General features: G+C 48.1%; 1 protein-coding gene across 4 annotated transcripts in view; it reads left to right on the top strand.

The window, feature by feature from the left end:
• PLXNA4 (plexin A4) overlaps positions 1 to 26,254 on the top strand; it is a 424,624-nt gene that overhangs the window by 322,381 nt on the left and 75,989 nt on the right. For 3 of the 4 annotated variants that reach the window (XM_032105547.1, XM_032105545.1, XM_032105546.1), the window contains exons 9-11: positions 245 to 359; positions 15,287 to 15,487; positions 23,765 to 23,861. In XM_032105547.1, coding sequence (XP_031961438.1) covers positions 245 to 359; positions 15,287 to 15,487; positions 23,765 to 23,861 — 413 coding nt within the window. Of the gene's footprint in view, positions 1 to 244; positions 360 to 15,286; positions 15,488 to 23,764; positions 23,862 to 26,254 lie in introns of those variants that run through there. The other variant, XM_032105549.1, reaches the window with a different exon arrangement.

Raw genomic sequence — 26,254 nt, 5'->3', positions numbered from 1 at the left:
TTGGTGCCCATGGCAATCAAAATACAATAAATATTTATTACTCCTCTAGCTGCAATGATATGAATCCAATCTAAATTATTTAATCATATGGGATATTTGAGAGGCCAGGGCATCCTGCCGGTGTTGGGTCAGTGCAAAGCCCATGTCCTCCTGCAAAAGCAATGTTATCCAGGCTGTATTTCCCTCTGGGAAGGGCTGTCAGGACCCTGCTGGCCCAGTGACTTCTCTCTGTCTGTGTTTCCAGGTGCCTGTCGTGCGTGGAGAGCCCTTACCGGTGTCACTGGTGCAAGTACCGCCACGTCTGCACCCACGACCCCAGCTCCTGCTCCTTCCAGGAGGGACGAGTCAAGATGCCCGAGGTAGGCAGGGGCACAGGGAATGTGCCACACATCTGGGATGCTCAGGGCTGATGTCACCTTGTCATTCCAGGAAGCCTTCTCGACCTCCAGTCCCACCCTTTCCCTCCTCTGCTTCCCCTGCCCTCTCCCTTTGCAGGGATCTCCTCTCCCCTCTGCTCTTCCAGAGCCCCAGGGAGCTGCTCCCTCCCTCCTACACACCACAGGGAATGTGTAACCTCAGAAAGCCGTCACGAACTCCTGGCACCTATGGTCTGAGAGGGATGGAAACACTGCTCATGCATCTCCTCCAGGAGAGAAGGAGGTTACCTACCCCAGGCTGCTGAGATCTGGGGAGGATTTAGGGCTTTGGCCATGGGGTCAGTAGGTTCCAGCTGTATTTGGAACACCTTTGGGGCTTTGTGGGTTTGGTGCCTAATGGCAAGTGCATCCAGCTGCCTCCAGATGAGGCCAGGGGGTGCCTCATTGGCACTGACTGAGCTGAACTGGGGCTTGGGGCTTGATACAGAGCTGCAAATGCTGCCTGGCTGGTGGTGTAACCAAGGAGCCCTTGGAGGCAAGTGGAGCTCAGGAGAATACAAATAGGAAGTCTCTTAATTCCTTCCTGGTCCCACATGTAGTGTCTTCATACTCCTGTGACATCCCCATTCCCTCCCACCCCTTCTGTAAATGCTGGTTGAGCTGTCACATTTGTGCTGGTTGAAACGTTCTGCATCAGATGTCCTGACTTGCTCTGGCACTGCGAAAAGCCATAAATACTCATGAGTTCTCCATCCACCAGGTTCAGGATTTTCTGTAAAACTACTGGAAAATGCTGAGGAGCTGGAGGGTTTGGCACCCTCTCCTTGGTGGTGAAGGGGTGAGGAAAGGCACCCAGGGTTATCCCAGCCAGAGAGGCCCTACTCCCTCTCATAGAGCCTTGTCACACTTTGGCCAGTCCTGCTGGCCACAGGTTTCTGTCCCTTCCGCTCCAGGCACTGTAGGAACCTCATCCTGCTGAGTAGGATCCCCTGGGACACTTTGCCTCAGTTTTCCACTGTGCAATGTCACCACCACCACCACTGCTCTCCTCTGGTGTGCCTCACGTACCAAGGACCCGCCTTCCCAGCTCCCACCTCTCCTCTCCTCCAGTCTCCTCCCCAAGTGAGGTGCCTACAAACCTCAGTGCATCTCCTGATCCATCAGGGAGGAGATCAAGAGAGTTATCCCAGTTTCTTAGGGAAGGGACAGGGGATGGCACAGCCACTGGTCTTTATCTTCTCCAAGGTGTTGCTCTGCAGAACTGGGGAGGAGGCAGAAACTCATCAAATGCTGCCTGTTTTATCTTTATCACCTCCCTTCTAGTTCTGTTTCTGAAAGATGTCCTCTTCAAGAGACAGCTCCATTCTGAGGGGCTTTGTCTGTCGCTAGAGTTTGCTCTTTGTCCCTTCTACCCTCTTCAACAGAGAATTTCCTGCTAAGCTTTGTGTACTCCCTTTCTGATGTTGCAAAAGTGAGATTTTCATGGCAGCAGGAAGAGGCACAAACCTGACCTTGGAAAGCCACAATTGATCTACAAGGCAATGGCAGTATCATGCAACACATGGATGTTACACAGGTCATTGCTAACGGGGGCTACAGCAGCTTTTTGCCTTCTCTGGGCACAAATGGGATCTCATTTCCCTGGGATACAACATTTGGAATGATCTGCTGAGCTCAGGATCTGGTTTTGCTGTCTGCTCCACAGAGGAAGAACTGGAATGACAAAATCTGCAAGGATAAAGGCCTTGAAACCCCCAAAACTTTCAGAGCTTGCTCTGTGCCTGGCAATGTGAGAAATGCCCTGCAGCTTCAGGGCCCTTCTCGTTCCCTCTGTGTGTTTGTGGCTCTCAAGGGCTGGGCAAGGATGGCATCACAAGTGCACAGAGACAAGCAGATTTACAATCACTCTGTGGCCAGAAAGAGTTTTTGTTTTTTTTGGTCAAATGGCACTTTGAACATCTATCTCCCACACTTGAAAAGCCATCTTCTCACTGGCTCACCACTCTCATTGAATCTTCCACTGCCTATTTTTTACTGTCATCAGTAACTCAACCATTTTCTGTCCTGTGCACTTGCCTATTTGTTGAGTGGGTTCTCTGAACAATAGAAACCATTCAGTACCTTGACAAAGCCAAGCCTGGCTCCTCTTTGCCAACCCAGACCTTCACCTGGCTCCTGGTGACGCAACGTGACCCACGAGGTTGTCAGGCCCCAGGTCTGCTCCCATCTTCAGCAGTGCTCAGAGTGCACCCTCACCTTGAGTGACTCTATTTTTGCTGGCCTCTCATCTCCATTTTCCTTTCAGTCCTTTCCTCTCCCAGCATTTAGAGCCCTGGAAGGTGAGGAAAGGGAAGGCTTTGCCACTACCCAGGCGTGAGTACCAGCTAAGCTGGAAAATCTTGAGGAGGTGCTGATGGGAAGCGTGGGGTGGTTGGACCATCCCATTTGTCTCTTCATGATTTTGCTGAGCAGATTAACTTGGGCATCTTCCCAAAACAAATACTGGTGTTACTCTGTCACATGGACCCGTGCCAGAAACTCCCTCCCTCTGGAGTCATCACTGCTGGCACACCAAGCCTTCACCCTCCTCCTCACCACAGCCTTCACCTTCTCTTGCTACACCCACCCTCAGGTGATTTTTTTTCCTCTGTTTGCCTGTACAACATCTTGCCATCCTGTGGGAAGAGGTTTCCCACTCTCCAGATGGCCTGGGCTGCAAATGGGCTCGTTGGGCTGGCACCCCTCAGCCCTGGGCCAGTCTGGAGTGCTCTGAAAGGGAGCCTTGTGTCCTCCTGACTCCATCATCTCCTTAGGATGCCTCACAGGTTTCTGGGCTCCCACAGGCTCAGCCTTTAATTTAGGCTTTGTTCACGTTCTCTGAGAGGATCTTGGGATTTTTGCTTTTATTTCCTTGTAGTATGAATTGCCAATTAGTGCAGGATGCTGGATGAATTTGGGACTGATCCAGAGGGACAGCAGAAAGGCTTTGGCTGCAACCCACATTGTCCAGAAAATGCTGTTACCTGCCATCCAAGGGGAGCCTTTGAACTGCCCCCTGGATAGCTGGGACCAGCCAGCCCCAGGCTGGGAAAGGCAAAACAGCCAGAGATGTAGAAAGGACAGAAAGTGCCTGTTCCCTCTCCATGAACACAGGGATACAACTTTCTTACCTGCCACTTGTCAGGCGAGTCGGTTCTGTCTGTGACACATCTGGATCAGCCACTCTGGGAGCTTTGGGAAAGCCCATGTTTGCTCCAGTGAGGAGCTCCAGCTCAGTCATAAAGCAGGAGTATTTACGATTATGGCACTGATCTTAATCACAGAGGGTTCATGATGTCCCCAGATGATTTGTGGAAGAAATACTTCACCTTGGCGTGTAATTTCCCTTTACAGCAGGTTTTTGAAAGCCAGGCCCACTCGCTTGAAATATACTGAGTGACTTCTTGCTTTAGAAAGGGGAGCCAATATTGTTACAGAGGCAGGAAGGGAAAGCATGAGGGAAAAAAGGACATTTTAATACTGAAGTGGGTTGCTGTTGGTGCTGCTGTTGTTCCTCCCAAAGAGCTGATGACAAAAGGGCAGGGAATTAGTCCCAGAGATAGAAGGGAGTGGAATTTTTGGTTTTTTTCTTTGCCATCCTCTCTCTGCTTCAGAGTCTGAGCACAAACCATTGCATTGCAGATTCACACACTGAAATCAACCCTTCCCTGACACAATCACCAAGCAAGAGAGCTCAACCACTTCCTTCTGTAAATGGGCAAGACAGTCAACAAGAACTGGGGGGAAACTGAGGCAAGAGGTGTAAAATGATTGATCTGAGGGTCTCCAGTGTGACAGAGGCTGTAGAAACAACACCTGTCTCCTGATATCAATTACCCAATGCTGGTTGCATCATCTGTCTTGTCTCCTGGATCTGCTCTGATCTAGGGAGTAGTTTTCATGTCAATATTTCTGTACAAGGATGGGATGCTGGGGTAGCCTGCTCAAGTTGATGGGATAAAGGAATAAATCTTTTATTTGTGCCTTTTTCTTGAAGATGAACATTATCTTGTTCCAGGCCTTGCAAGGATTTTAGCTTTGTGTAAGGGAAAAAGAGGGGGAAAAATGGCAAAAGCCAAAAGCAAGCCTAGATAACAAATCTATTATTCACCAGGTTTAACAGATACATAATCATTTAATTACCTTGAAGGAGGTTTTCATCTTTCCCTGCTCAGCCGACATGTGTGTGCGTGTGTTTTTCTTCCTTCCCCAAACAAGCCTTTCATTAAAAGGGTTTTCATCTGCTGCCTAAAAAGAGAAGAGAAGAAAAGATCTCGCACCGAGGTGTTTTATGTCGAGTTGTACGTGCTAATGACAGCAAAGCCCACATAAAAGGAACAACTGCTTCAAACATTCATTTGTCAGGAGCGATGGGGAGCCCTGTGAGCCGCAGGCTGGAGAGCAGCTGCCGAGGAGCAGAGCCCTGCTTTGCCCAGGGTTTGCTCCTGCCTTGTGCCAAACCACGAGCTGTCCTGGTGGTCTCCACCACCACTGCAGTGATTTAGCTCTGCCTGGCTATTGGTCCTGCTTGGGAAGGTGTTTGTTGGGAAACGGTGGAAGGAAGGGGGAAAAAGGAAGGTGGAGAGTGGTGATGACAGCTCACGCTGAAGGGATGGACATCTAAGAAGCATTTGGATAATGTCCTTAAGAACAGGCTTCAAATTTTGGTCATCCCTGAAGTGGTCAGGCAGTTGGACAGGATGGTGGTTGTAGGTCCCTTCAAACTGAAAATATTCTATTCTTTCCTATTCTATTCTATTCTATTCTATTCTATTCCATCCTATCCTATCCTTATTTATTTGTATTAATGCCCATGTCTCCTCATCATGGACTTCACAGTAAACTCAGCATTCTCCATCCTGCTGCTCCCTCTCAGTGTGACTCAGAGAGGACTTTGCCCCAAGGTCTCCAAAACCCAGACAGGTTTCCAGGCCCTCCAAATGTCCTCTTTTGTCCCATTTTCAAGGTGCAGAAGGAAGTCACAGCACCCACCTCCTCCCAAAATGCACCCCAGTGAACTGGGTGGCTGCACTGGGGAGGGGACAGAGGACCTGCTGGGCCATCAGGTGACCGTGGACAACTCCTTGCTCCCTTGCATCAAAAACCCTTCTGATGATGCATCTTCAGCTGTTGCTGTGGCAACTGCTCGGTTTCCATCCCTCTCCTCTTTCCAGCTTCGCTTAACCCATCTGGAGAGGCGACTGCTGGAAGCCTCGGCCCCTGCTCAAATGAACGCACCTCTCCTTTCTCAGGGGCTGTAATGACAGCTCCAGTGAGGCCAACCCCAGAGCTCCAAACCCTTTCCTGGCTTGTCAGTTATCCCCTCATTTATCCTGGCACCTGTCTGTCATTAAGGGGAGGGTGTGAGGTGGAGTTTCTATGGCAACTGCAGGCTGCCTTCCAGTGCTGTGAGCAGGCAGGGACACCGGCAGCCACCCCATGCAGGTGGGATCTGCACACATTTCGTGGCACCTGCAGCAGAGGGGGTTGGCGTTTAGCATCTATTTCACCCTTAGGAGGGTTTCCAAGCACGTGGGATGGAGTTCAGTCTGCTCTGCATCATGTCCAGCAGAGGCAGAAGTAATCCAGGAGGAGGCTGCAGCTGATGGTTTGGATCCAGCTGTGCCTTGGGACTCCTGGTGGTTTGGCATTTCAGCCTGTGGCATTTCAGCTCCCATCAGTCATTACAAGCCCTTTCCCAGAAAAGGAGATGTGTCCTGTACCGGGTACATCCTCTTCAGAGGGGGTGCTTCAGATAATAATGGGAGGAAATTAAACACAGAAATTGGAGGCTGGACAAAAAGCCTCCCCCTTGTTCATGGAGTCTTGTTAGAACATGAAAATACCGCTCAGAGCCAGTGTCAGAGCCACAGGTTTTATTTCAGCAGAGGAGAGTTGTATTTCTGACTCTGAGTTCACCTTTCCATGCCTCTGATTCCCTCACACCCTCTGATTTGGGTAAGCACTTCCAGTTAATAGGTGCTTGTACAATCCTTAGTTCCTGGAGCTGTGATCTCACAGTGGGGGCTGCTCATGAGAAGCCTTTGAGCATGTACAAACAAATTAGATAATTTGCTGTTGTTTGCCAGTCACAGTGACTTGCACTGAGGTGAAGAAGAAGATGAGTGTGAAGTGGCTGCTTCTGTTATTTTTGGCTATCTTTTGCCATCTCTGAGCCTTTCTGCCCTGCAGTCTTTCAGCTGGCAGAGGAAAAGGCTGGTAACATGTTCCATTTCTGCAGTAACTTTTAGCAGGGTTTCAGAGATTTATTGTTTCATAGAATCATAGACTGGTTTGGGTTGGAAAGGACCTTAAAGTTAATTTTGTTCCAACCCCCTGCCATGGGCAGGGACACCTCCCACTATCTCAGGGTTCTTCAAGCCCCATCCAACTTGGCCCTGGACACATCCAGGGATCCAGGGGCAGCCACAGCTTCTCTGGGCAACCTGTGCCAGGGACTCACCACCCACAGAATAAATAATTTCTTTTTGATATACATCTCATGTATCTAATATCTAATCTATTTCTGATAATTACGGTGGTGGATCTGCAGGAAATCTGTCCTGGTGCCCAACAGCTCCATCTCATGTCCCCTCGTTGAGACCTTCAACCAAACCACCACAGGAACTGAGAAATGATGGAAAAAGGCTTTTCTGAGAGCAGTTCATCCTACCTTAATGTGCACCTTGTTTTCTTAGAGCTCAGCCTCACCTTGTGAGTGACTAATCAAGGATCCGCTCGTGTGATTTCGAGGAGCAACTCAGGGAGCTTGGTCAGAATGAGAGATATGAGAAACATCTGACACTGAGTACTGTGTCCCCGCTGTTTTTCATAACAGTTGGGCTGCTCATCTTTGTCATGCAGGATTATCTATCCCACAGGACACAGTGATCTCAGAATGCAGCAGGGTAATGTTCATCTGTCCCCGCCAACACAGCATCCTTGAAAAAACACCAGGAAGAGCTTATGTTGTTTTGAAAGCCTAGCTCAGTGCAGTGCCATTGTAATGCCTCAAGTGGCTAGAGGGTTTTCTGGCTCTCTGGATATCTGTCAGGACTGCTGGGATCCCTGTGGCATCCTGCAGTCCAAGGGAGGAAGGACAATTCCCCATTCAGACAATCCAGGGTGATGTCTTGGCTGGGAAGCCAAAAGATTTTGCTTATCTCCATTGTATCATCAGCTGCATTCACTGCTTTGGGGCCTGGCCAAGGAGAAACATTCTCAGGATGTTGAGGCTGCAGATAAGAGGTGAGGCTGGAATGTGTCTCCTGCCTTGCTTGGGGCACCTCCGGGAGGCTGAGCCCACACCTTCCTTCCCTGCCTTGTCTTTGAGCATGAGTCCATTTGCTTTGGCTTGGGTGTTATCTCATGCTGTCATGGATCTCGGGGAGGGGGAGGATGATAAGAGCCGTGATATCATGGTCTTGACCTTCCCACTGTGGAAGCCAAACTAGGATGACTTCCTGGGCTTCTGTCCTGGTTTCTGAAGGAAGTGGGTTTGCATCAATGTGACCTCTGTACAACCTCCAGCCCATCTGTTCCTCTGTCTCCTCTGTTCACTTCCAATCTCATTGGCCATTTTCGGCCTCATTGGGCCAAAGTCTGGAGCTCTCAAAGTTCCAGAGAGTCTGGAGCTCTCAAGTTCCTACTGACTCTGTAAAAATGCGCAGCTTAAGAGGAGAAATAGACTTTCAGTCCTCTCTTAGGAAGAAAGTGCTACACCTTGGGTTCAATCCTCGTTAGACCCCAGAAATCCCCTTGTGAGAGTGTTGTCATGGGAATGCCTCTCACTTCTGAGGAATTCTTAGTTGGATAATGTCCCTTACGTGTGCAAAAGCCATTTCTTGGCACTGGTTAATACTGAACTTCATTGAGGAGTGGCAGTTCAATGTCATTATCATAGAATCAGAATGATTTGGGTTGGAAGGGACTTTTAAAATCACCTAATGCAACCCCTCTGCCATGGGCAGGAACATACACAAGAGTTCTTGTGAACTTCTGATAGAAGTCCTTATAGAAGGACAGCAGGCTGGCTGGGAAGGGTGCAGATTTATACAGTCATAATTAGAGAAAGAATTAATTACTGCTTTATGAGGTGCCTGTGCTCTGCTCCATCCTTTCCACAGCTTTGCACAATCCAGTTTTCCTGTGTGAGTTATTTGGAGGAACTCTCTTACTTAATCAGGGTTTTCCTTTAACAAATGATGGATTGCCCAAGTAAATACATGGTTTTCTTGTCTCTTGCACATACGCCACCTTCCTCAATGCTCATATTCATATTATTTATGATTTCCAAACTCAGGAAACACCAAGACTGAGGCTGCTCACATGTCCCCAGTAGCCTCTTTCCAGCGAGCAGATGGACCTCATGACAAAACCATCGACTATTTTTGTCACTAGTCCACTCCCCTAATCCAGTGACCAGAAGGCTCCTGCTCTCTGGATCATTACTTCTCCTTCTGAGAGTGTGTCAAGGCAGCAAAGGGCTGAAAGAAAGCTAATGTTGTGTCTCTATTTAAAAAGGATAAATGTGGCGCTTGGATAATTATGGCAGCCTGACCTTGATCCTCGTGAAATAATGGACCAGCTAAGAAAGACTCTATTAATAAAGAATTAAAGGAGGGTAAAATCATTAATGTTCATCAGCAGTGATGTGTGGACTGACTTCAGAGGGAGAATAGTCCTGGGTTAGGATCAAGCTCTCAACAGACCTGGGTCACTTCCCAGCACTGCCTGTGTGGCCTTGGGGGAATCCCTTTGCTCCCAATCACCAGGAGTGGGCAGTGAGCCGTGGGAGGGGAGGTTGGTTGTCTTCATTTAGATCCTGCTTTTGAGCAGCCGCTCTCTGGCGATCAGCATCACTCATCGCTCCCCAGCCTTCACAAGCCCGAGGCCAGGGACCCAGGGCAGATGAGCTGATGATCTGCCCAGCAGTGGGGAGGCCCTGGAAGAGGTTTCACAGAGCAATTTTGGCTGTCCCATCCCTGGAAGTGTCCAAGGCTGGGTTAAAGTGACCTGGTCTAGTGAAAGGTGTCCCTGCCCATGGCAGGGGCTGGAATAAGATGATCTTTAATGAATGTCCCTTCCAGCTCAACCCATTTTATGATCTGCTGGTCTCCCTCCAGCTGTGGTATCTGTGCCCTAATCTGTGCCACCACTGAAATGTGCAGCTGCCAGAGCAGACAGGGCTGAAACAGGGCCAAACCTCTTCCCCAGCCTGGCCACCAGCCTCCAGGCCAACCACCTTTGCCAGGCACCAGAACCCCTTCCAATGCCTGACAAAAGGGAGCTGGAATTCGCTCCTGAGTGCGTGGAAGACTCTTAACTAGAAAGGAGCCACCAGAAGTGACAGAGATGCAAGGACTCAATTATTCCTTTGTTGTCTCTGCAGATGTTTACACTTCCCATAAATCCTGTTGCTTTCTCCTCATCAGCTGCCTTTAAAGTTTGGAGCATTTTCCTCATGTATTATTACTTTTGCTGTGCCAATAAATAAGCACACCATCAATCAAACTAACAACACTGTACACTTAGGAAGTGCAGATAAAATATATGGTGCATTAAAAAATTCTTTGACCGGGTGAGCTTTTTTCAGAGCTGGTTTGATTGCTGCTGGTGCCGATGTAAATTTGGGGGAAGTATATCCAGAAATTTATGGAGCTTGGATTCCTGCCTGCAAGGCATTGACCTGATTCCACTTTATAACATAATAATGTTCACCAGCACCGTTTGTGTAAATTTTAAATATAATTTTTACGACGCTAAGAATTAGTGGTATAATAATGTAAACACAACGTGGACTGTAACTCACCCCTTCTCCTCCGGCACTGGGGATGGAGAGCTCCTTGCTGCTTCCTTCTCCAGATTGTTCAGGATTTGGGAAGCTGTGCAGGAGTCTAAAAGGAACCAGTTTGTCAGCCCTGGAGCCCTGGGTTTGCAGCAGCACAGGGTGGCTGCTAAACAAGCCTCGGGTGGTGACCCCGTGTGACTGTGCAGAGGTGTGAGAGACAACTTCAGGCAACAGATTCCAGGCAGTCCCTGCTGCCTCTCATTTGTAAACTTGCTTTTTTCCTGCTTTTTATCCAGGTGAAATCGGATTTCTCCAGTCAATGAAATGTTAGGGGGGTTTTGCCTCTTTTTTGCCTGTTTTCTCTCTCCTTTTTCTCATTCCTTGCCTTCCTTTTCTTTCTCTTTCCTTGGTCTGTTTTTGTTTTGATGGTTTTTTTAATCTAGTTTAACTTACCGAGCATCCAGATGCTGTGGTCTAGATATCTTTATAAAAACCCAGTCCCTGCCTCTCAACTCTTACCCTCTTGACTTGATTACAGCAGAGTGGGCGGGTGACAAAGCCAGAGGGAATGCAGAGAAAACAGAACATTATAGCTCGGCAGAGCAGATGAACAAAAGATGTATTTATTTACGTAATATCTGAGTAAATAACATTCGGAGTTTCATTTCTTATGGGGCCCCAAAGGGCCTGAGTGAGTCAATCTTGGTCACCACCACTTAGATTCATTTTATAGTCTTTTTTTTTTCAGGCAAGATGGCTTGGATAAGGCACAAAGATGGTTGCTGGATGAGGGATATTGAAAGGAAAGTCTTAAAAATAAACTCCTAAAGTTGAGGATGGAGAAATGGATTTTAATGGCAGAGAAAAGAGGAACTGGATGCTTTGAGTAATGAAGGAATTAGTGCTGGCATGAAGTAATGAAGGAGTAATGAAGGAATTAGTGGTCTGTTCCTGAATGGAGGTGACACTTACTCCTCTGGGAAAGGAAGGGTGAAAACCCATTGCCAAGGGCTGAGTTTATCTGGCCAGTGGTGCCTGCAATGCCCTCAGCATTAGGTGAGCTTTAGTTTCCTTCCATAGAAAGTGGAGATCCAGCCAGTTCTACCAGGGATGATGAGGGAGGATTGCAAAGGAAAAGTTGGAAAGTTTCCCTCCCCTGAATGCTCTGTGTGACATGAGATGCACAAGCAGAGATGAGTGAACTGGGACACCAGCATAAGGTGGGAGCTGTTGGTAGGTGGGGGAGCTCATTGTATTAAACCTTCATGGATGTGTTCCCTGTTCCCGTGTGGAATGCCTATCATCCAAAGTAGATAAAGCTCCTTTTCTACTGGAAAGTGGAAAACACTTTGATGCCCCTTTGGATCATAGTCCTGACCAAAAACAGCAATGGAGAGTGAAACTGTGCAAAATAAGGTTCGAAGAAAACCTGTGCAGTATCACAAGGCTGTTAAATATCCCGACATGCCTTTTCCTAGGAGAGGAACTTGGGGTATTTGATCAGTCTCCAGCTTATACTGGGAAACAGCACAGTGAAACCTCCATGAAGTCGTAACTTGGGATGTATGAAGCATCATAAAGAAACCAAACTAATTAGTTCAGGGCTAAGACCACATGGCCTCAGAGAGCTCTCCTCATTCTCTTTAGCAGCATCCTCACGATGGCTCTCACTGGAGACTGGCTCGGACTCAGCTCTGATGAAGGCCATAACACACATGTGAGAGAAAAGGTCCTCATATTTCTGAGGCTTTATTATTCCTGCAAGCTACAACAAAACACATTTGCAGGCGCTCTATGAGGAGTTATAAATAAAGAAAATTAAACTACCATCGACCCAATGAGTACAACCCATTTCATGCAGTGTTTTTGCTGCAAAAGCTCTCTGACTTGGTAATTGGCAAAATTTTGGTGATGTGAGGTGTGCATCGCTGCTGATACCAGTAATTGGCAAGGGTGGAGGATATTATTTTAAATGGACTGACTCATTTGAAAGCATTCAAGAACCAGAATGGAGCTACACACACAAAATGAATCAACAATTATTCTCTGGATTGGGAACCAGCTCCCCTTAGAGTCAGGCAAAAGGTTTAATTTATTATATATCAAAGGCAAAAAGGATGGGATTGTGCCTGTCCTTGCTGAAGTTGTTGGCAGTCTACGATTTTATTTCCCCTACATCTTGTGAGAACTGTATTTTTCTAGCCTAGGTGATGTCCACAGCAAAGGAGAAGGGTGAAGAGAAAGTGCCTCCACTGTAAAATGTCCAAGATAACTCTTTTTTACAGAGCCTTCTGCTTGGGACTGCTCTGGGCAGGTTGATGTTTTCCCCTCAAAACCACAAACCTGGCCATGCACCCAAAGCTTGACACAGGCTGCAAAATGAGTTCTGTGTTTGAATCTGAACCCAGAGCCTGGTCCAAGCTCTGAGGTTTTATGCAGTACATCACGCAATGAAATTGCCTTTTCCCCTCCCCGTTTCAATTAGAAAGAACATTAGGTCAATCAGATAAAGCCACATTGGGAGGATTTCCTCTTTATGGCGCTTGCCTCTTCAATTATCTATAATGAACTTCCTCACAGCACTGCAAAGCTTTTTATATGCAAACGAACCCTGTTTTGGGGCTGCCTCAATCACGGCTTGTTAATGAACTTGAAACAAGTGTTATCGGAAAGGTTACAGCACCAGTGGTGGAGGGGAACGGGATAAAGCCACACAAGAAAGACCAGGCTGAAGAGCTGGGATTGGCCTGCAGGTAACAGAGTGGACTATCTCCAGCCTCCATCCTGCAGCCCCCATCAGAGGCTTTTCTCTTTGACAGACATCAAGTAAAATACCCACTCCTGGGAAACAGCTGCTCGGCAGCAGATAGGGCTTTCTCATCCTCCTGCCCCGCTGATTCCCTCTGCCAGTGCATCTCTCTCTCAACTCCTGGAGCTGGGGAGAAAAAAGACATGGAGAGGCTGTTGCCAAGGTCTTTTCTTGTGCCACAAGGAAGAGAGGCAGCTGAGGCAGAGGTGCCAGGAAATGTTGAGCAGGTGATGGGGAAGGGTCAGGGGTGTTGAAGCTTTAAGATCCCAAATGGTGTTTGCACCTGGTATCTGCTGGTGTAATCAGCACTGGAATCTCTTTAATGTAGCCTAAACCACCTCCTTCCCCAGGCCTTTTGGGCTTTTATAGGTCTTAAATCAGCCAGAATTATAGATTATGCCTCACTTTCTCGTGCTGAGTAGCTGCAGCGAGCCTTAATGCTGGTGTGCCATGGTAGGGTATAGCCACTGAACCTGAGGTTGGGAGGACTTTCCTGATGGGCAAGCCTTGCTTTATTGCCAAGAAAAATATCTCTGTGACACTTTACACACTGTGTTTCAGCATTAGGAGTTCCCTGGAGAGGTTTCATCACAGGACAGAGCAGCAGTGAGAGCAGGGAGGGCTGGAGCAGGGTGTAGCTCCTCAATCCTCAACCCCCAAGAGTGCAGAGGGAGACAGGGATAAAGTTCATCCCTGCATTGCAGTACCCCATGGGCTTTCCTCCTCCAACCCTTCCACCTCCCAGCCAGGTTAATGGGATGGCTTATTAAGCCTTGGCAGCACACATCAAGCCAGGCCTTGTGCCAGATTAGCTCAGGCCGAGAGCCACTGGATCCAAGGTGGTTCATCTCCACCCAGATCCTGTGGCTGTGCTTGGCTGTCCTGGTTGTGGTGCCAGCCCGGGCAAGGCCTGTTGGAACCCATGATAGCTCACAGTTACTTCCACCATGAGCATCACCCTGTAAGTGCAGATAAAAAAATCATCTCTCAGACTCCTCAGTCTGGCACCCCCTTAGGACAGACCCTCAGACCCGCTTTGGGACTGGGGAAGGCTTCTGGACTCCACTGCAGGGATGCATTGGGTGGTTACTGGATTTTCTCCCTGCCCCTGGCCAGGGATGAGCTCACATCCTCCATGTGATGACTGCTGGTTCTTGTAATTCTGTCCCTGCTTGGTGTAACTACAGATGTTACACGTCTAATCCATTTCTTTATCTCCCTAAGCTATTTGCTTCACTAAGATGCTCCCACCATCTGCTCTAACAAGCTTCCAGGCTCTCAGAGAGCCATAAATTCCACTTTTGAACCCTTCAGTCCCTTTCCCTACTTTTCTGCCCCGGATCAATCATTTTCCTCTTGCCCACTCCTACAGTTCCCTGTCTCTGCTGGCACCAGCTGGACCTGCCTTTAACAGTGGGCAGGACAGGCAAAAGCTTCAGTAATTTCCTGAAGCACTGATGTCCCCCCAGCATCCATGAAAGGGACATCTTGCAGTTGCCTGACTGTGCTATGAAGAAGCAGAGCGTGGCCACTCTAACTAATTAAGCCGTGCTAATTAATGAGACTTTGAATGCAGCCACCTGCGAGGCAGCTTTGGGTGCCCAGAGCTCACCTGTGCGAGAGACCCACGAAGAGACACCACCTTAGCAACACCCAGTTGGCAATGCTCCTTTTGTGAGCCAGGGGAAAACTTTTCCAGGGGATCTCCGTGCTTTGTGTGACAGCTGTTTATTGGCAGCTGGGTTCAGATCTCTGTAATGAATATTTTGTCCTCTTCCAAGCCAAAATAAACTCTCTTTTTGACATCCTTGACTCCATAGGTTCCAACAGGTCTTGCTGGCGCTGTGCCTTTTGTACAGTGGTGTGCTGGCTGTTGGGAAGTGAGGAATTATGCTCAGATTTTTGCTTTATTCACTTTTATCGTGGCATTGTGATGGGGTTAAATCCATGGATGGAATATGATTGCTTTTCCCATACCTAAATAAACGGAGCAGGTATTAAAAGGCACCAGAGGTGGCCTCCCTGGGTCCTGGAGGCTGAAATAAGCCAGGGAGATAGGAAAGGGCTGTCTGTGAAAGCAATCCTTCCTCACCTGTTCATCTGAGCCTTCCCAGGAATGCTCCTTGAATAGCCCTGTAATAAACCAGGGCCCAGGGAGTCGCAAAGGCTTCGTAATCAGGTGAACTGAGAAGGTTGGGAAGCACCACAGGACTCCACCTGGGGCTGGGAAACCCTTGTGCTGATTTGGAGTGCTGTCTGCTCTCTCCCCAGGACTGTCCCCAGCTGCTGCAGGCCGAGAAGATCCTGGTGCCCGTGGAGGTGATCAAACCCATCACGCTGAAGGCCAAGAACCTGCCCCAGCCACAGTCGGGCCAGCGGGGCTACGAGTGCATCCTGAACATCCAGGGCAGCGAGCAGAGGGTGCCAGCCTTGAGGTTCAACAGCTCCAGCGTGCAGTGCCAGAACACCTCGGTGAGCAAGGGGCTGCAGAGGGGCAGACGTGCCCACAGCACTGTCCCCAAGGGATCTGGGGTGGTGTCACAGCCTTTCTTATCTAATTGAGAGCACTGGAGTTGTTTAGTCTGGAGATAACAAGGATCAAGGGAGACCTTATTGCTTTCTACAGCCACCTGGAGGTTGTGGTGAGGTTTGGGTCAGGCCCTTCTCCCAGGCAACCAGCGACAGGACAAGGGGAAATGGCCTCAAGTTGTGCCAGGAGTGGTTCAGGTTGGATATCAGGAATAATTTCTTCACTGGAAGAGTGGTTAAGCATTGGAATAGGCTGAGGGCAGCGGTGGAGTCACCATCCCTGGAAGTGTCCAAAGGGGGTACAGACATGGCACTTCACAATATGGTTTAGTGGGCACAGGGGATTCAGCTGGAGGTTGGACTTGATGATCTTGGAGGTCTTTTCTGGCTTTAATGATTCTCTGGTTCCAAACACAGTCAGGGAAAGGCTGGCTGGTAGCTTGAAACTGCCCTTTTTTCTCCTTGGACTGGCTGGTGTCACCACTCAGTTGTTGCTTCTGTCCCTGGATCCCAGCACTCAGCTGGGCTGGAGCACCTCAGCCATGACCCACAGGCATTAATATGGGCCTAACCTGCTCACATCCCCACAGCGCCACAAAAAGGGGTTCCAGTGGGAAAAAGGTGTTCATGTCAACATGAGAGTGAAGGGTGTTTTGGGGAAGTTTGATGATGGGACATATAAAACCCCATATAAACAGTCTGACGTGTGCCAGCATGTAATGGGTCAGAAAAAGGGTGAGATCACAGAATCCCAGAATGGTTTGGGTTGGAAAGGACTTTAAAGATCATCCAGTTCCAACCCCCTGCATGGGCAGGGACACGTTGCACTGGACCAGATTGCTCCAAATCCTATCCAGCTTGGCCTTAGGCTGAGCTGAACCTTCCTCCAGCCCTCACATGCCCTTTGAGGAGACTCTGTGTCTCTACCCACCTCCATTTCCCCACCTGCAGTGCAGGATCTGTGACTCTCCTTCCAGAGAACCTGTGTGAGTCACGACAGTGCTGTCACCACAGCAATGTCACTTTTGGGGACAAACACAATCACCTGCCAGCAGCCAGGAGCTGTGCCCACATGCAATGGAGGTCTCTGTTCCTCCGAAGGTTTCTCCATGAGATTCATGTCTCCAGGATATGCACTGAGTCGTTTTCATTGCTGCTACTACGAGATGATTTATTAGTCAAAGAGCTAATTACAGGCTTTCGCCACTTCACTGCAGCTCTGCCACTCCACGCTGGGCACTGCTTGTCACAACATATTCTGCTGCATTAAGCAGAGCTGAAGATTACAGGCAGTTCACACATTTTACATCTGTTGCAAACAAGCAACTTCCCAACGATGCTCTTTTATTTGTTTCTTTGTCTCCCTCCCTTCCTTCTCTCCCTGGTTTTCATTACTGGTTAATGACCTGTGAGCATTCAGGTTTGAGGTTAAAAATGGATGGACTGGGAAGTTAAGGAGGTATTGCACTTTTTCTTTTAAAGTATTATTTTGAAATGGTGGAAGCTAAAGGGGGGAATTATATGGACGTGGGCAGAGATCACATCTGTCCAAAGAGTCTTAGTGGGCAAGAGAGACATTTAATGACCCTTTAGAGTCACGAATTCTCTGGCACACATAGGCGTTAAGCATGAATTATCTCAGGATGGTTTTAAGCATAGCTGGGCTGAGCAGGAGAGTAACTTCAGCCAGCCTCAGCATCTGACTTTGCAGAACCCAACAAAAGACTGGTTTTGACAGGTAATGGTGATTATTCCCTGCATGCTCCAAGAAGTTGCCAGTGGCTGGGACCAAAGAAGTGAGGTTTGATGAGTCCCCAGATGGATTTGCTCATAGGATGCCTGAGTGCTGTGACAGCACCATTTTCACTTTAATGTCTGTTTTCCTAAGCCAGAACACTCAAGGCTCTGCCAGAGCTGCGGAGGGTGACAGGGCTGAGCCTCAGGCTTGTGCCAAGGCACTCCATGACCTCGCTGCTGAGTGTTGTCTGCAGGATGCTTGTCCTGTGTTTGGTGGTGGCTCAAGCGGATCTCTTTCTTCTCCAGGGAGAGAGGTTCATTTGGGAATAAAATCAACTCTTTTCTATCCTCTTTCTGCCTCTGCTCTCCCTCTGTGCTCTCCTTTTCCTCTCCCTCTCTTTCCTTCTCTTTCCTTCTCTTTGCTTCCCTTGTCTTTCCTTTTCTCCCCTTTTCTTCCCCTTTCTTTTGAAGGAGCTTTGACTCTTTGATTTGAGTTCTTTCTTCTTCTTCTTCTTTTTTATTTTCCCTGAGAAATGTTATTTCATTGTTGCTCGGAATTTGCCAGACACTGAGAGAAAGAGATGTGGAAAGGGAGAGCCAGACAAAAGAAAGCAACATTCAGAGAGATACAAAAAGGCAGCAGAGAAGCCCTGGCTGTTTGAGCAGGTGGCAGAGGACACAGACAATAGGGAAGGAGTGCTGGAGATCTGTCTCCATCATGATTATTTCCTTCCCTGCCAGAATTAGCATTCAGGCTGGAGCTGCTGCGATACAATGAGCCTCTGCTCCGGGGGTCACCTGGCTTTGGAAAGAGCTGTCTGAGCCTGTTTGCAAATTGAACCAACCCCCTCTGACAGAGCTTTTTTACTCAGCAGAGTTGCTGGAGGAGGCACTGAATGTAGCACCTGCATTGCAGGCTTGGAGCAGGTCCAAGGGAGGGTGGGAGGACGTGCTGTGATGGTGTGTCCCTGAAGGGATGCTGTCCTGCCAGCAGAGCTTTCTGTTGGTGCTGCATGCTAGACTAAGCAATTAGTCCTGGCTTGTTTTCCAGCAGGAGCCTCAAAATCTGCCCCCTCCCATCTCACACGAGGCACCCAGGAGCTCAAATTTGCCTCTCACAGAAAAACTTTTTCAAAATGCTGGATCTTTCCTACTTTCACACAGGATGGAATCGGGAAAAGAGCCTTAACTTCGTCTCTGCATTTCCTGATCCCTCAACATTTACACCAGAGGTCGGAACCAGCTTAAACACCTTTTCTAAGTGGCTGCAGCTTCAGTTAAAGATGCTCTAAGGACACCCAGGTGTGACCAGTCTGTCTGTCAGTAATGTCACATCCTGCACTGACGGTCCCTGGGAGCTCAGGCCAGTCAGGAGCCAGATCTGCCTCTCTCCCTGTCTTTCCCAGAGATATCTCATTTGATAACAGCAATAAGTCACTGAAGGCAGCACCTTTTGGGACAATTATTGTTCTTGTCAAGTGGTTTGAGACTCTCAGCTCTGGGCTTTGTCCTCTGTCACACCAGCCAAGGCATGCAATTATCACTCAGAGGGACTCTTCCTGCCATTCCTTATTGCACTCGTGATAGCTCTGCCAACAGCCTGGACACGGAGCGATGGCAGGGGATGAAAAGCAGGGGAGCTAAGGAGACATATAAATAAGTAAAAATGCCATCAGGAATGGCTGAAACTGCTGGATGTATCAGGGCAGAGAGCAATCTTCCCAGTGGAAAGCAGTGGGAGCCCCAGCACTCGCAATCAGCCCAAAATGATCAGCCTTTGGCCTGAGGAAGAGGGAGACAGGGAGGGATGACCCACCCGAGCATGCCATGATCAGTGCCATCACCTGCTTCAGCGGCTGATCCCACATCCTGGCTTGGTTCCTGCCCACCCCTGGCCTTGGCACACCCTGATTCCCAGCAGCAGAATCCCTGCTGATGATTTTGTCTCAAATTCTTCACAGGTCTGTGTGCTGCGAGACCCGAGGTGGTGCAGCTGAAAGCGCTGCGTGGCTTAGGGACAGGAGAGCAAGTCTGTTCTATTTGTCACATCATCGCACTTTAGCAAGGGATCTCAGTGGCATTGGACTCCTTGGTGTGGCTCACAGTGAAGGGAGTGCTAAAATAAAAATCCAATAAAAAGCAGAGCTGAGAAAAAAAATGAGGAGCTATTCGCAGAGATCTTGGGAAAACACAGTTATGGGTGGCCAAAAGACACGCACAGGGCTGTGAGCTGTGGAATCAGGGAATGGTTTGGGTTGGAAGGGAACTTAAAGATCATCTAGTTCCAAAACTCCCACCAGGAATGTCATCCTTGGGCATCCACTTCCCTAATTATTATTTATCTACATTTAAATGAAAGAGAAACTCCAATAATCACATGGACTCTGTTGGCCTGGGTGGTACCCAGACAAAAAAATTCAGTTCCAGCTCCGGGAAGCAAAGAATCCAGGGAGACAGAATGACTGCGAGCAAGAAGTTTTCTGCCTTTTTTTATGGCTGGAAAATTGATGCAAAGAAAGATTAAATGATTTGCACAGGATCAAGAAAGGAATTTGGTGGGAGAGCCAGATACAGGAATCAATCCCCAGATCTGAGCTCTAATCACAAAATGGTGTTGGGGAAAACAGACCAACACTAAAATTCTGGTAAAATTCTGCAGAAGTTTCCCCACTATTGGACATGTTTGAGGTACAAAGGGGAGATACCATTAAACCACTCTGGATTTATCATTCTAAGTGTGCTCAAGCCAAACCACCAAAGAGCAGGATGCTGCAAGTGGTCAGGCATGGATATGGATTTGCACAAACTTCAGGAGTGTCTGATACTACTGGAGAGTTTAAGAGGCAAAAAAAGGATACTTGGGAGTTCCAAACATTGCTCCTGTGAATTACAACAGGTCCTTCTAGCAGCTTTTTGGCATTTCCTGAGGAGAGCCAGTCTGTGTTCCAGGCAGCACAGCCTTTCCTTCTCATCTGGGTCCCCAGATTGCCCATAATATTCTGCTTTGATTAGATTCTTGTGATTAGAATCCAGATGGGTCAGACTTAGGGGTGGGATTTACATCTTCTGGGATGTTTTGCCTGTGTTGGAGGTAATTGTGCAAGGAAAGGTGGAGAGACAAGCCCTGGTGGTATGAACACTTCTCAGGAGTGTCTGGGAAGCTCTGCTCTCCTGGAGATCGATGCTCCAGCCCTTTTTTCTCCCCTGAAACACATTTCCATCTTATTGTCATGGCTGAGCGAGTCCTTTTCAAAGGCTCCTGTTGAGTTCAATGGGCTTTGAAGAGGGGTCACAATGAGCGAGCAGCTCCTGTGGTCTGAGGAGGACGGAACATTTCCTCGCTGTTCCTTTGCAAATTGCTCCGTTTCACTGCCATGCAGCCCACGAAACATTGGATGGGGTTGGGTGTGGGCAGTGAGAACATCATCATCCCATCTGGCTTCATCCTTGGAGCTCTTCCATGGGATTTATCCCCTCAAATCCCTTTCCAGTTCTGGAACAAGCCTGCTGAGTTAAAAAGTCTAATATGTGTTTGCCCCTGGTGCTGCAGACAGATAAGATCTAAAATCCCAGCTGAGCCCCTGCTGCTGGCTCTCGGATCTTCCGTGGGAAGAAAGACTCCAGGAGATTCCAGCTGCCTGTCCCTTGGCAGCCCTGCCTAGGCTGTACTTCCAGCTAAGTCCCAAAACACACATGAGGCTCTGGTGAGGCAGAGTCCTTTCTAAGACTCATCTTCTGACTTTAGGATGACCAGTTATTCCGTATATACCCCATTTTCCATTCCCAATCAGCATTTTCAAAGTGCTGTGCAAAGCAGGTGTTCCTGAGTGGCAGAAGTTTAATTATTCACCACTTTTCAGGCGCTCTCCTTCCCACTCCTGTTTTCCCCATCTCCCAAAGAGCTGGGAGCAGCCAGTGGTGTGAGTTCAAAGGGCTCTGCATCACCTTGAATCTTGCTGGCAGTGACACCCAAAAGTGTCACAAAAATGCACATCCTGAATGAGCCTGGTGGGTACTGCTCTAATGCAAAGGACCTGGCTCACCTGGGCTGCTCTTTACTTCCATGGAAACCACAAATACCCATAAATACCCTACAACTGGATCATAATCACAGCGTTTTGCAGATTAATGGCTAATTGGGTTTAGCCTGTGCAAAGAGCAATTACCGTGCAAGCGGCTCCCACTCAGCTGCAATGGACAGAAATCACCAGCTACCATTCACTGTGCAATTATACAGCAATTAATGGACACAGGACACCTACCTGTAAAGCTCAGAGCTTTGGCATCTCTGTGGATAACCACAACGGGACTTTAAGGGATGAAGAACTCTTTAGTGTCTTTTTTTTGGCCCAACCGAACCAGCTTGCTGAGTTATATTTGACCTTGTAGTGGGGAAAATACTTTCCTTTCAAAGTGGGATTTTGTCCTGCTGTAGATCCCAGTGCAGTGGGAGATTCCTGCTCTCAGGAGGGTAAATCCTTATGTGCACTGTGGTCAGCATTAGTAGCAGACATGAAATGTTTCTCCCCTTCTTTCTTGTTCCCTTCTGTCCTTGAATCAACCATCTCCTCTCCCACCGTGAGGCTTTTTGCCTTTTGGCGAAGTGTTGGGTGGAAGCTGCTGATGGAGGGGGGCAGTGGGGCCTGACAGGGAGTGGGGTGAACCCTGGGTGAACCGGCTTGAGATAAATCAAAATCCAGGTGAAAAAAAGCACTCAGCACCACGTGGAGAGGGCCTCCAGAGGGCAGCTTCCATTTCCTTTGTCGGGGTCACCTCTGCGTACCTTGACTGACCCTGAGAAGCGTTTGTTTAAATCTGTCCAACTCTCTCAGAGGTTTTTTGCAGCTTTTTAAGACATATTTGTTGGAAACTGGATACTCCTTGCTCCAGCTGAAGCCTTTCTGGTTCTGAGTAGGGAAGAGATTGCCTCCTGGGGTTTACACATGTAACAAACCTAATCTGCTCCATCCCCAAATGAGAATTGTTTGGGTTTTGGCAGCGATGTGGCATTGTTGATTTACAGTCTGTTCATGATCTCCAGCAGTCCCCAGACCCTCTCCTGCAGCACTGCCCAGTCACTCCAGTTTCAGAGTTGTTTGCATTGATTCTTCCTACTGAAAAATATTCCCCATTTGCCAGCACTGAATTTAATTTGGTTGATTTTGGCCCAGATCTACAATTTGTCAAGTTTTGCATTCTTAACCCTGCTGTTGGAGGTTCTTACACTCTCTCCAGAACAGGGTCATGAAATCATCCGAGTCAGTAGTGAAAATTCTGAGTAATGCCAGACACAGGAAAATATTCCTTTTGAAACACTCTCCAAGCCTGACATAGAATTATCTGATGATTTTTTTTTTAATAGTTTTTGCATAAACCTTATGGTGGCCTTTCTTAGGTCATATTTCCCTGGTTTGTTTATGGAGATCTCCTGTAGGATACTAGCAAATACTCTCCTGAAATCAGGATAAATCACATCTGCTGCCTCCTCTTTATCCACAAAGTCATTAAGCCTGTCAAAAAGGAAATTAGATTGGGTTGACACAATTTGTTCTTGACAAATCCATGCTGGCTGATTTTTATCACCTTATCATCTCGCAGGTGCTTATAAATTGATTGTTTAATAATTTGATGTACTTTCTTTCTGGGAAGCCAAGTTAGGCTGACAGGTCTATAATTACACAGTGGCTCAGTTTTCCCCTTTTTCAAGGGGTTTCCCTGATTTTGAGACCTCGCTCATCTTCCAAGAGTACTTCAAAACATCCCTCGTGTAGATAACCTCACGTACACACTCAGCACCTACGGAATATACAGCAGAGGCACAGTTGGATGGAAGACCCAGAATGTGTAATTTACACCTTAAAAGTGCACCCAGCTTGGCAAAATACTTTTCAGAGCTGTGCTCAATACCTAGAAGGTGGCTTTCCAACTTAAGGCCCATCACATGCAAACACACTTACATCATGGAATATTTTTCTGAGTGATAGGACAAGAGGGAATGGCTTTAAGTTGAAGAAAGGTTTAGATCAGATATTAGGAAGAAATTATTGGCTGTGAGGGTGAGTGAGGCCCTGGCACAGGTTTCCCAGAGAAGCTTTGGATGCCCCTGGATCCCTGGAAGTGTCCAAGGCCAGGCTGGACGGGGTTTGGAGCAGCCTGGGATAGTGGAAGGTGTCCCTGCCCGTAGCAGGAGGTTGGAAATGGGTGATCTTTAAGGTGCCTTCCACCCCCATTCTGGGATTCTATGAATGTTCACCTAATGGGCTTTTGTGAGGGGCACGGTTTGAGATCCGCAGCTTTGGGAACATCCTGTGGCATTCTGGCAGGTGCTGCTGATTAGGGAGGTGAGTGACAGCTCCATTTCTCTTGCTCTCAACGTTCAGCACCACCTCTTGCCTCACCCCATCCCCTCCCCACCTCCAGGCACTCTGTAAGTCTGGGTTTGGTTTTTTTTGTTTTGTTTTGTTTTTCCTCTCCCACTTCTAGTACTCGTATGAAGGGATGGAGATTAACAGCCTGCCAGTGGAGCTGACAGTCGTGTGGAATGGGAATTTCAACATTGACAACCCAGCACAGAACAAAGGTAAAGAGTTATTTCAACTTGTCCTTGGAAGCGGTAACCTTAGCAACGGGCCCTCGCTCCCTACACTTAACAAAGCCGCCACCGTCTCCCAGTGCCGGCTGGCACACACTTGTTCTCTGCACTCTGCAAATTACCAATTTTTGAGTGCTTTGTGTGCCTCCCCCCCAGCCCTCCAATTCTCTCATTCCACCTGAGAAATGCGACTCTCCCTCCCACTTGTGTTGCTCTCCCTCTCCCTTCATCGTCTTTGCCTCCCGCTTCTTCCCGCATTCTCGTGTCTGGTTTTCGTGCCCCTCCTTCTCCAGCTTTTTCTCCCCCTCTTTATTTCTCCTGCAGTGATGCTCTTCAAGTTAACATGCCAGGAGAGTGGGCTCTCTGCTCAGAGGCAATTTAGTAATGAACAGGGGAAGGCAAAAGGGAAGCAGAAAGGCTACAGCTCGCCAGTGGGAGAATTCTGAGCAAAATAAAATGATAATGATAAAAAAGGTCTGAAAACCACCTGTGTTTAACCACCATTGTTGGCACAGGTTTGATGTGCCCCTCGCAGAGGGGGCTGCACATCCAGCCACGACCCTGAGGCAAGCTGGGTTTTCCTGGAGATGGGTGGTCCATTCACCTCTTCTTCTTCCTTCTTGTCCTTCCACCCTGGAACCTTCCCCTCATGCCACTCCTCCCCTTGGCTGCTCTGCATTTGCAGCTCACACCTGCAGATTCTCTTCTTCTCACATCACCCCCTCTCAGAAATTTCTCCCTCCCTCTCTTTACCTTGTCTTGGACACTTCCCACATCTTCTCCCACTCCATCTGTCTCCATCAGGTACTCCCATAGTGCTGTCACACCGTTCCACACCCACGCTCATGCTGAGGGGTGGTGCATAAAGTTCCCACCAACATCACCTTGAAGCTGGAGAGCAACACAGAAGGCAACTCTTCTCCCCATCCTGCCCTTCTCCCTCTCTGAATGACAGAGTTCCTGCACCAAAAGCCCAGAACTGTGGCTTTTGAGTGTTAAATCCACTCAGCAAACACAACAGGCTGGAGATTCCTGCCCAGCCCTGACATTCAGCACAGCCTGCGTTGAAACGGCCACCCTGCCTCTACTCTGAAGTTTTCTCCTGCTCTCCCAGCTGTGCCAAGGACAGTATTAAATTTCCTGGGCCCAAATAGTGCCACGGGTTGTGACAGCCTTTAAAGGTGTGGCTCGGAGGTCAGAATTTGGGCACTTGCCCCAGTCCTGCTTAGTTTTGTGCTACCATTATAAAATGAGAAGCCCTGACACAACATGGTCCACACCAAGAGTGTAAATCCTTTTCTTGGGCAGTACTGAGCTATCCTTGGTGATGTAGGATTAAAATAAAGCTCATAGTCATGTTTTAGGACTGTTTGTGCCAGTAACATAAACCAGACCAGAGGATGAACTCAAGAATTATCTCTGGCACAGGTCCTTCTTGGGTTATTCCAAGCCAAAATGTTGCAAATATTGACTAGGCAAAATCTGGGAAGCAACACTGGCTGGTGGCTAGCCTGGATGAATAATTCGGATATTATCATCATGTTTTTGGTCAGGAGGAGAGTTTAGGCATGTGCCCATGGAGATGCCACATGGAGGCAATGCCACACTCTCATGAGGATACAGAGGTGACCAAGATGCCACTGCTTTCACAACCAGCATCACATGGGCTGGGCTGGGAGGTTGGAAGGCAAAACTGACCCAAACCTACTGAATTACCTACAGAGATACCCAGTGGCAGCATCTCGAGCAGAAGAACTCAGCAAATTTGAGGAAATCCAACAGAAAATAAGGGAAAAGGATGTATCCCATGACGTCTGGAAAACTCTGTGCTTGACAGATGTTTTGCAGACTTTTTGGGGTACTTTTAGATACTTTTCTTGCACCCAGACTGGAGAAATAAAGAATTTCTGACTTTTTCTTGCATTGGCCAATACTTGTTGACTTCTAGGGGGAAGGTATGAGCAACAGAAGGAAGGAACAGAGCATTTCAACACAAATATATCCAAAGCCTTAATGATAACAACCACTTCTGTCACCTATGGACACAGCAAAACAGAAGCAGAGAGGGAAAATCTCCCAACACACCCACAAATGCAAAAAAAAAAGTCTGAGGGCCTCGATTCTGTCACCTTCATCTTCTGGGAGGAGAATTCTGCTATCAGTCCCCTGTGCAAGCCAGGCCTCAGTTTCTACATCTGTAAAATAAGGATAAATAACATGATCTCATTTTGTAGGAGGACTTCAATATTTTCAGGCTTTATTAGAAAAAGCTCTGAGTGCTTCTAATCACTTAACAGCCCAAAATGGAGCTAAGCATTAATCACTGTTGTCTGTATTAGAGTGGAATCAGCTCAGTGCTTCGAAGTGGGAAGCAGACTGAA

Source organism: Corvus moneduloides, chromosome 4 (genome assembly GCF_009650955.1).
Source record: "Corvus moneduloides isolate bCorMon1 chromosome 4, bCorMon1.pri, whole genome shotgun sequence".
NCBI lineage: Eukaryota > Metazoa > Chordata > Aves > Passeriformes > Corvidae > Corvus > Corvus moneduloides.
The sequence above is the reverse complement of the archived record's forward strand: the minus strand, read 5'-3'. Positions and strand labels throughout refer to the sequence as shown.